The sequence below is a fragment of the Elephantulus edwardii genome, unplaced genomic scaffold, assembly GCF_000299155.1.
Source record: "Elephantulus edwardii isolate Elephantulus edwardi_28Jun2011 unplaced genomic scaffold, EleEdw1.0 scaffold00074, whole genome shotgun sequence".
Classification (NCBI taxonomy): Eukaryota; Metazoa; Chordata; class Mammalia; order Macroscelidea; family Macroscelididae; genus Elephantulus; species Elephantulus edwardii.
In genome coordinates, this window is record NW_006399824.1 from 5,006,958 (window position 1) to 5,017,056 (window position 10,099).

Below are 10,099 nucleotides of genomic sequence, written 5' to 3' on the forward strand. Positions count from 1 at the left end.
CAAATACTGGCGAGGTTGTGAAGAAACTGGAACCCTTATTCACTGTTGGTGGGAGGGTAAAATGGTGCAACCACTGTGGAAGGCGGTATGGAGCTTTCTCAAAAAGTTGCAAATAGAAATACCATTTGACCCAGCAATTCCACTACTGGGAATACACCCCAAAGAAACCGTAACCACCACCCAAGCAGATAAATGCACAGCCATGTTTATCGCAGCTCTGTTCACAACAGCAAAGAGTTGGAAACAACTTACGTGCCCCTCAACAAATGAATGGATAGAGTAGCCCTGGTATATTCACACAATGGAATACTACGCAGCACTGAAAAACAAAGAACTCATGAAATACTATTAAAAACGGGTGACATTATAATAGAGGACATCCTGCTGAGTGAAATATCTCAGTCACAAAAGGACAAATACTGCATGGTGCTACTGTTGTAAAACGAGACTAACATCAGGGTTCGGGGGGAAACTGAGAAAGATGGGATGAATAATGTATACTGCACTGAAACAGATGAGGGAGAAAACTTTAAAAGGGATATGTGATTAGGTATTATTGTCATGACTGGAGTCCAGAACGAAGGCTGTATAGTGGATTGGACCTGGGGGGAGGAATTGTGTAACAATGAAAGAATTTTTCTTTTACTTTTCAAAGAGAAGAGTGAACTGGAGGGGAGGGGTGGGCAAAAGGGATATGTGATTAGGTATTATTGTCATGACTGGAGTCCAGAACGAAGGCTGTATAGTGGGTTGGACCTGGGGGGGAGGAATTGTATAACAATGAAAGAGTTTTTCTTTTACTTTTCAAAGAGAAGAGTGAACTGGAGGGGAGGGGTGGGCAAGGAGAAAAGTGTAACACTGTATTAATGGAAATCCAAAGTTTCTTTAAATTTGCAGTCAAATTAGTAATAAGCAAAATTTAATTTAAAAAAATTAGTCACTCCTGGCAAAACATTACCTAAACCAATAAAACCCACCAGGAAGGAAACCACAGATGTCCTACTTGTGAGTGGCATTACATATATACATGGTAAGTGACATACAAGGTAACCTGTCCTGATCCTTTTGATCCAGCTCATATCTTCTATGCCCAATTAGTTTGCCCTATATTCAAATATTTCATACTATGTATTGTCACCAGAAGCAGGCTCATTCTCTCCAGCCAGAAGTTAAGACAGCCCTCTTATTGATAAGCCCTTTCAGTCAGGGGGAAAAAAAAAGCATGAAGAGAGAATCAGACAAATCCAGAATATGAACTAGTCCATACCACACAAATGGCCTAAGCTGTTCGAAAAGTCAACGTCATGAAAAACAAAGAAAGGCAGAAAAAAATTCTAGACTAAAAGGGCACCACTGGTGTCTAAGGGAAAAATACATAATAAACAATGGCTCTGGTGTGGTCTGTTTTGATATCTAATATTCACACAGAAATGGCCCAGGTGAGATAATGTTTAAACAGACACTCACCTTGTTTTGCTATGTTGTTGTTTGGTGCTATAAAACAGATTTTCAACTAACAGCAACCCTATAGAACACAGCAGAACTGTCCTTTAGAGACTATAGGACTGTAGTCCTTATGTAACTTGATCAACAGAACGGTTGTGGGTTCACACCACCAATCTTTTAGTTAGCAGCTGAATATTTAAGTGTTAAACACTTGCACAAACTGCATACAAACTACTTGTTTCTCTGCAAGGTTAGATGGCAATTTATGAAACTAAAACTAAATTAAGCCATGTGAAAGCTTTAATAAACATGTTATTATGTACCACTGAGTCTGAACCAACACACAGTTAATGCTCCAGTGGATTTTCAGAGGCTGTAAATCCCGTAAAAGGAGACTGCTCATCTTTCTCTCTTGGAACAGCTAGTGATTTCAACTTGTGAGAGTTTAGACTGGCAGCGCAACTCCTAAGCACAAAGACACCAGAGCTCTCGTCAGTTAACATAGTATTATACAGACAAAGGATTTCATGTACCTGTCTCCAGACAGGTAGCCAGCCACACATTAGGATAATTAATAAGATTTTAATGTGGGTTAGTTATTAAGTAGTTATATGGAATAGTTATTCATTTCAATAGACAAAAATAAGCTATTGTCCTTATGTAGGAGAATATCACTATTACAAGATATAGGGTGAAATATTTAGGGATGAGTGTCATATTTTCAAATGGGTTACAAAAACCAAAGCATATGTAAAAAGAGAAGGCAAGTATGGCAAAATATTAACAGTTGTTAATTATAGGTGGATGGTACATATTTAGTGTGTTGCTGTTGTTGCTGAGTGCCATCGAGGTGGAACTGATTCATAGCTGACCTTCCAGTGGGTGTTTAGAGGCAGTAAATCACATGGGAAGAGACTGCCCATTCTTTTCCCAAGGAGCAGCTGGTCAGTTCAAATCATGTGCCTTTGGGATTGCAGCACAGCTTCTTAGTTCAAAGAGCAGCAGGTCAAAAAAAATACTGAGAGGTATAGGGAAAGAGACCAATTTCTAACAAAGTAAAGTGTTTTTCTACACCGAAACACAGCATATTAAAGTGGTAAAACATAATACTTATTATTCATTATACAGTATTTCTCTGGATCTGTCATTTTTCCAATAAAAAACAAGTCTGTACCTTATCAGAAGTGATCAAAGATCGTGGTTCAAAACTCGACGCACCAGAGATATGAGCTAATGCTGCTGCCAATGCATCCACTGCCCCTTTTTCTTCTATTAGTCTCTGAGCTGATGGTCGGAAAAAATCAACAGCAGCATAAGAAACAGAAGCCAGAGACCTATGGTTTAAAAACAGCAATTTTCTTGGTCAATAGACAGGTCAAAAAATGGAAGATAAAGAGTATGAATGGGAAAAGAAAGAGTAACATTTTCTTATTTTAATATAACTAGGTGTCTGCTGGTAAAACTGATGATTAAAATTTTCTGATATTTGAACTAGGAGAGATTAAAGGTGAATAGCCTAATACAAAAGAAAAAAAAATTAATCAGCAAGGTCAGAAAGCATACCTGATGGCATCCATGCTTTTAGATTTAACTAAATCCATTGTAGAAGGAACACCTACACGTTTAAAAGTAATTCCCTGAAAATGAAAGAATTACATTAAAGAAAAATGGAAGTGTTTACAATTAATTCCTAAATTAATACAGTTTGCTGAACTGCCATTTCTTGGAAAAAAGATTTAAAAACCCTTGTTTGGGGAAAAAAAAAATCTGCTTTTTCTAATAAATAAACTATAAATTCTAGAATGAGTAAAAAATTTTAATTGCCCCTTTGTTATAATTACAAAATTTCACTTATAAAATAAAACTGATTACTAAAAGAACAATTTAAATAAGATGCTATTTATAGAAGGTGTTTTTCAAATTATTTCATCACATTTTACAGAATCTATGAAGCAGCATACAAAAACACACATAATACTGGAAAAATGTGAAACTGCATAAAAAATACAGACCAAGGAAAAATATAATTTCTTAGAGAAATGGCCATTTTCCCCATTATTCAATATAAAATATTATACCAAAAAAGAAAACAAAAAACAAAACTCTTAGTGTTACCCATTTACAATGCTGGACTAATACGCAATTACAATACATTGCTGATTTTATTACCAAAGAGAAAAAAGTGAGGGAAATGAGAAAGTCAGCTTCTCTGTCTTCACAATAAAAGATGTATTAAAACAAAGTCTTGCAGGGAATATAAATTTAGCTTTCCACATGCTTCACATCCAAAAGCAGCTTAAACTGAGGAAAGTTATAAAGATCTGTTTGTGAGAACAAAAATAGCAAGAGCTCTTTTCTGAGCACCATTTAAATAAGCTTGAAATAATTTAATTCAACTTACTGCTTTTTGTTCCACGTATCTTAGTTGACCTCTTTCTCTTGGCTGATAAAAACATATGCATATCCCTGTCCGGCCAGCTCTACCTGTACGTCCAGAGCGATGAATATAGGATTCAACATCCTAAAAATAAAACAGATGATACCTTTAAATATTTTCATGATATTTTAAAAATATTACAAGTCATTCCAGCATCCAGATATTAACAATATATAAGTATTTCTATTTTAATTTTTCTGTTCTTTCATGGTATGCTAAAGAGCTGGATGGTGAAGACAATCAATGCCTTTGAGGAGTACTGATCATTCCATGGACTGCCCAGAGAACAAACAGGTCTGTCCTGGAGAGGGTGAAACCAGGCTATTCCTTGGATGCAAGGATTTTAAAGTTCCATCTGATAAATTTTTGGCATGATGCCAGCAGGGGCCAGTCCTTGGAGAAAGATGTCATTCCAGGAAGAATAGAGGGAAAGCCAAGAGAAGAAATCCATAGAGGAGATTGACATAGGAACTGGGGTAATGTGGGTAGGTGTGTCAGAGATGGTAAGATTAGCTCAAGATAGGACAGGGTTCAAAGCTACAGCTCATAGGGTCGCTAGAGTTGCAGGCAACTCAACAGCACACAACAACAGAGAATCTATACATCTGAATTTGGGAGGGGAGGCTACCATTTAAAATCTTTCTGTACTCGTCATCCTAGAGTTATTTCTATGATTGATGGTTGTTTCTGCCATGTGCCCTCATAGTGATTTCTGACTCACAGCACCTCCTGTTAACAGAACCAACCCTAGTTTTCTTGGCTGTAATCATTATGAAGGCAGATCACCAGGTCATTCTTCCATGGAACCACTGGTGTAGGTTCAAACTATTAACCTTCTGGTAAGCAGCAAAGTACTTAACTAATGTGCTTCCATTCCTCCTCTTTATGTGGCATTTTGTAATTTCCTTATATACTCTTGTTACTCTATGCTTTAATTCCAAATAATACAGCTAATCCTTTCAAAGTCATCAGATTTTGACCAATTCAATGCTTCATTAACAAAAATCAGCTAAGAGCATCAATAGATAATACATTTTCACATCTCAAGGAATAGTCTGAAAATAAAAAAGTAGTTTATGAAATTCTTGTAACTTTCCCTAAATAAAATCCTACTTCCTACCTGTGGAGGAGAACTCTGGATCACCAGGTCAACCTCAGGAATGTCCAAACCACGTGCAGCCACGTTGGTTGCCACCAGGACTTTAAAACTGCCTTCTCTGAAGCCTTTTAGTGTAATTTCTCTCTGTGACTGTGCAATGTCTCCGTGTAAACACTGAGCATTCTGTATTTCAAAATAGGGGGAAAATGAAACATTCAACTTATATTTGCAGTTGATAGTCCACTAACAGTATCAAGGCTGTGCTTTTTTAGCCTTTAGCCTTCTTGCTTTCCAATAATCACAGTAATACATACACACTGTTGTCTTTTTAAATATCAAACATTATGAAAACTATTTAACATACATATTTAACATATTTAATTCCTGCCTCCTCAAAATAATGAATTTTTGACAGTTTGGTGGCTATCAGTGAAGATTCTTTTTTTAAATACATACAATTTCTCTCTCACAAACACAAAAGCATATACTTTAATTTTATGTTCTTTACTTACAGAAATGGAATGACACTATTCATATACAATGTTTTGCAAACTGCTTTTTAATATTTAGTTTATGTTAGTTATTTTCTCACATCAATAGACACAATTCTACCTAATTTCTTAGCATTTAGTAGTAAGGAGTTGTGGTACCAAACAAACAGCACCTCTTTCAAATTCACCAATTGCTTAACAGGAAAAAGAAGGGCACGCTCCTCCTGTGCAGTTTGCTGCCTCTGAAAACCCACTGGAAGGTCATCTATGAGTTGGTTCCAACTTGATGATATGTAACAATTTGATTTCATATGAATGTGTAGCTCAATTTATTTATGAAATCCAGATCATATTCAAATTTCCACCTCTGGAAACAATGCTGTAATAAACATAGTTCTAGATATTCACTAGACAAATGTTTCAGTAGGGCAAATGTCTAGAAATAGAATTTTTGGGTACATGTCTGGAAATAGAAATTCTGAACAAAACTATTAATATTTTACATTTTAAAAGCTATTACCAAACTATTTCAAGGAGATGGTGACTCAAGTTTACTGTTAAACACTCTACTGAGTGTTTCGTTCGTCATACCTTACCCACCTTATAGATTACAAATAATTATTATAATCCTGTCGATCTAATAAACACAATTTTACTCCAACATTATTTTCATTTCCACTTCTGTAGCTTTAGTGAAGACATCTTCTACCAGTACGTCAAACAATTTCCCCAATCCATACCACTAGGGGGCTCTGGTGGCACATAGCCTATAATTAGGTGCATTGCTAACTTAAAGGCAGAGAATCTTGGCAGCTCGAATCCACCACATCCTCAGGACAAAAATGGTCAGATTCCTCCCGTTAAGACTGGCAGCCTCAGAAACTTGAAGGTTTTTAGGTGTCAGAACCTACTGGAAGGCAAGGAGCTTTCAGGAGTTTTTGTTTTGTTTGGGGGTTTTACCTAAACCTTAGCAGCTTAGCTTAATGTGTTCTTCAATATAAGTCACCACATAAAAGTCACACAAAACCAACTACGAGACATGCTCCGTACATCCTGCAGGACTTTAACAAGCACAGGTGAGTGCTACAGGAAGACCGAAAAGGTGACTGTAACTCAACTGTTCGGTAAAATGCAGCACTGAAGCCAAGACATGACATCATCAGGAGCATAAGAGGTGCAAGAGGCAAGGGAGGTTTTACTCCACACTCACTAGCATCCTAGCTGGCCCTTCAGTAAGTTTTTGGAGGTTACAAATTTCTGTGGGGGAGACTGCTCTTTTCACTCTCTTTCTCGGAACTGCTGGTGATTCAAACTGCCACAGAGATGTGGCCCAAAGGTTAGCAGATCAACTCCCCACTGACCAGGCCACTGGATATCCCAGGGAGGTTCTCCTTTCTCATTGCTGTGAAGTCAGAACAAACTCAAAGCTGGCCCTCCAGCAGAGAGACTGCAAATTGTTTAAGAGCTTGCCCATCTTTCTCTACGGAGCTACTAGTGGTTTCAAACAGCCAGAGACATACATTTCGGTTAGCAGCACAAATTCTATCCACTAGGCCACTAGAGCTCCCTCTGGGAGGTTTTGAAGCAGAAGACCTCATACATAAAGGTGAGAAGCAATGTAGTGTGCACCTGGAAAACTATAAATATTTACATTTCTGAGTAAAAGAGGAATGCCAAGAAAGCTAAAAATACTACGAACTTTATCCAAAGGACAATGTGGAATAATTTGTAAGTAGAAGTGAATAATGAACAGATTTGCATGTTAGAAGAAAATACATTGTATACATATCAAAGAAATCTTGTGTGATTTAGTTTTGCATTCAAGGAAATACAAGAAAACTTTGGTAGCTTTTATGAACTATCAGAAGAAAGACAATATATTCTTTCATCAATCAAGTTTTAATAGCAGCATTTCATCATCACAAAAAAAATATATTCTGGATACTAGGTATATAATGTGTTAGAAAAGAACAAGACAAAAGCCAAGTTAGCAAGTTGCTGTAGAACTCAGAAGATCTTGTTAGGACAGTAACAGAATCTACTCACTCAACAAATCCTGGTATCTACTACATGTCAGGTGCTAGGGATAAAATGGCCATGAAACAAAAGCCTGTCTCTGTTCTCACGGTCTTTCTAGTCTGGCACACTCACTTACTTATTGCTGTGACACTGCTAGAAACTGCAAGGGAGGAGACTGCTAACCTTTCTCTTATGGAGCTATCAGCAGATTAAAACTGCCCTAAAAAATAAAAAAAAAAAAACTGCCCTAAAGGTGCAGCCTTTGGAGTAAACTGCACAACTCTCTATGGATGACTCCACCAGATGGAAATCATCAAATTAATTACATATATACAAGTAAATGTAGGCAACACATATAGTGGATGAAGCAAAAGTAAAAGAAGTAATAAATATTTAATAAGGAAATGTGACCTAGTTGGAGAAATGGGAAAGTTTCCTTAAATGCAATGCTTTGGCTGAGATCTGAAGGATTAGTACAAGTTCCCAGACAGGGTGGACTTCAAGAGTCCTGTAGTAAGAAAAAATACAGCCTATGAGGAGAGAATGAAGAAAATGAGAGGATGGTGTGGTACTAAGATGAGGTTGGAGGACAGAAGGCCCTACATTATGTATGAATTTGAGAAATCAAAATTAATCTGGGAGGACTTGATGAAAACAGTAAGGAGACCTGCAGTTGTAGTGTGTATTGTGCTAGGCTTCTAAAAAGCAAGAGATCATTCGTTTGAGCCCTCCAGCTGCCCCTCTGGAGAAAGCTTGGCAATCTTCTCCCATAACGATTTAAAGTCTCAGAAAACAACTGAAGGAGAACTCCAACGGTACAGCGTGCAGGGAGATGTGTTCCTAACCCTACATGATGGCTCTCTAGTATGAATGCTGAACCATTATGGTTCGAATTGCAATTTCCTCCTGTGCACCTTACAGACTTACAGCCTAAGAAACCCATTGGGTCAGCTGAATCAGTACCCACTCTACAGCCATGAGTTTTCGAAAGCCACCCAAAGTTCTCTTGGGTCAGAGCCAAATCATCTGCCATGGGTTTTTTGGTTTTTGGTGAAGACAGCAGAAATACATCATAAGAAAAAAACACGTACTATATAAGCCTCCCAGATTTTGAGCTCCTACAACTAAGGTAGAGACATGTAGCTTTTAAATAACAGAAAATAGAACTGGTTATTTCTATAATCAGAGAAAGAAAAGCCAATGAGGTGGCACAGAATTCTAGCCTAGGCTAAGGGTAGTCAGATCATTTAAAAACAGGGAAAGTAGAAGGCAAACTGAGCACAACAGCATGAACTTAATCTGAGATCCATAACATGTTTCAGTATCTGTGACCAGTAGGCTAGACACAGATTCAGGTCTTCACAGTGGATTTCTAATAATACCCAATCCTAAACTAGAGAAAGATATGGTCATTATTAGCATTACTATAAAATGACTGGGGCCATGTTGTTATGATTGTTTTGTGACATGGAATCAATTCCAACCATAATGATCCTGTAGGAAAAAGTAGGGCTTTCCCAGGTGGTTTCCAAGTCTTTCATCTTTACAAAAACAGACTGTCAAATCATTCAGCTGTAGAATGGTTGGTGAGTTTGAATCACTGACTTGTTACCAACAAAGCACTTAACCCACTAGGCCAAGTGGGCACATTACTGAAACTATAGGAATGATTATACAGATATATTCACCACATAACTATATTTCTGTTTCTTCACTTACTGTCTGCTTACTATAAGAGCATTATGCTAAATGCAATAAATAAACTCTTTTAAACATTAAAATTTATTTTTAAAATTTCTTTTTAATGCCAATTTTAAAAAGAAATATGGGCACAAAAATATGAAGTGACTTGTCCAAGATTATAGTTAGTAATACAACTGATATTTAAACCTTGCTATGTCTGACACCGAAGTCTGTCCTACAGTCATAATGATCTTATCAGGAAGAACACATAGAGTGATAAGAAATCAATACTGTGAGGAATGAGTCTTTAAACTACAGACATGTATATAAAAAGTCCTCAAAAGAAACTGGGAGAGAACAAAAAAAACCTGGATATCATAGATCCATAGAGAAAATTTTAAAGTCACAAGCAAATAAGATTTTAAATAAAGTCTTTTGCAGTTAATCTTTAAATTCACTGTTCTAAATAAAAGGACAAAAGAGATATTTTACTTAATAATTAGTCCTAAGAGGAACATGAGACACCAAGAATACTCTTGGTATTCCAACTCTTCAACTTATGAGTAAACGGTTTTCTAAAGAGCATATTTTTATCTGTGTGGTTACATAATAGTTTAGAATTTAGAAAGTAATTTTTTCAGAAGACAAAAATCAGACCTTAAAAAATTAAATTTAGGTGAGGCGACGTCGTTAAGGGTGTTCAGTTGTCACTGTTGGTGGGCAAAAAATACAGCCAAGATGCTGCGGAATATGCTGGCTCTTCGTCAAATTACCCAGAGGACCATAAGTACTGCTTCACGCAGACAGTTTGAAAATAAAGTTCGAGAAAAACAAAAGCTGTTTCAGGAGGATAATGGAATTCCAGTGTATCTAAAGGGTGGGATAGCTGATGCCCTCCTGTATAGAGCCACCATGCTTCTTACA

The 10,099-nt window shown here is 36.9% G+C and overlaps 1 protein-coding gene across 2 annotated transcripts in view; it reads right to left on the minus strand.

Annotated features, from left to right (window-relative positions):
• The window catches only part of DDX50 (DEAD (Asp-Glu-Ala-Asp) box polypeptide 50), a 53,365-nt gene that overhangs the window by 23,505 nt on the left and 19,761 nt on the right, over positions 1-10,099 (minus strand). For both annotated transcript variants that reach the window (XM_006889003.1, XM_006889004.1), the window contains exons 9-12: positions 5,004-5,165; positions 3,848-3,967; positions 3,010-3,083; positions 2,621-2,780 (exon numbers count right to left, since the gene is read on the minus strand). In XM_006889003.1, the coding sequence (XP_006889065.1) occupies positions 2,621-2,780; positions 3,010-3,083; positions 3,848-3,967; positions 5,004-5,165 (516 nt within the window). The remainder of the gene's footprint in view (positions 1-2,620; positions 2,781-3,009; positions 3,084-3,847; positions 3,968-5,003; positions 5,166-10,099) is intronic.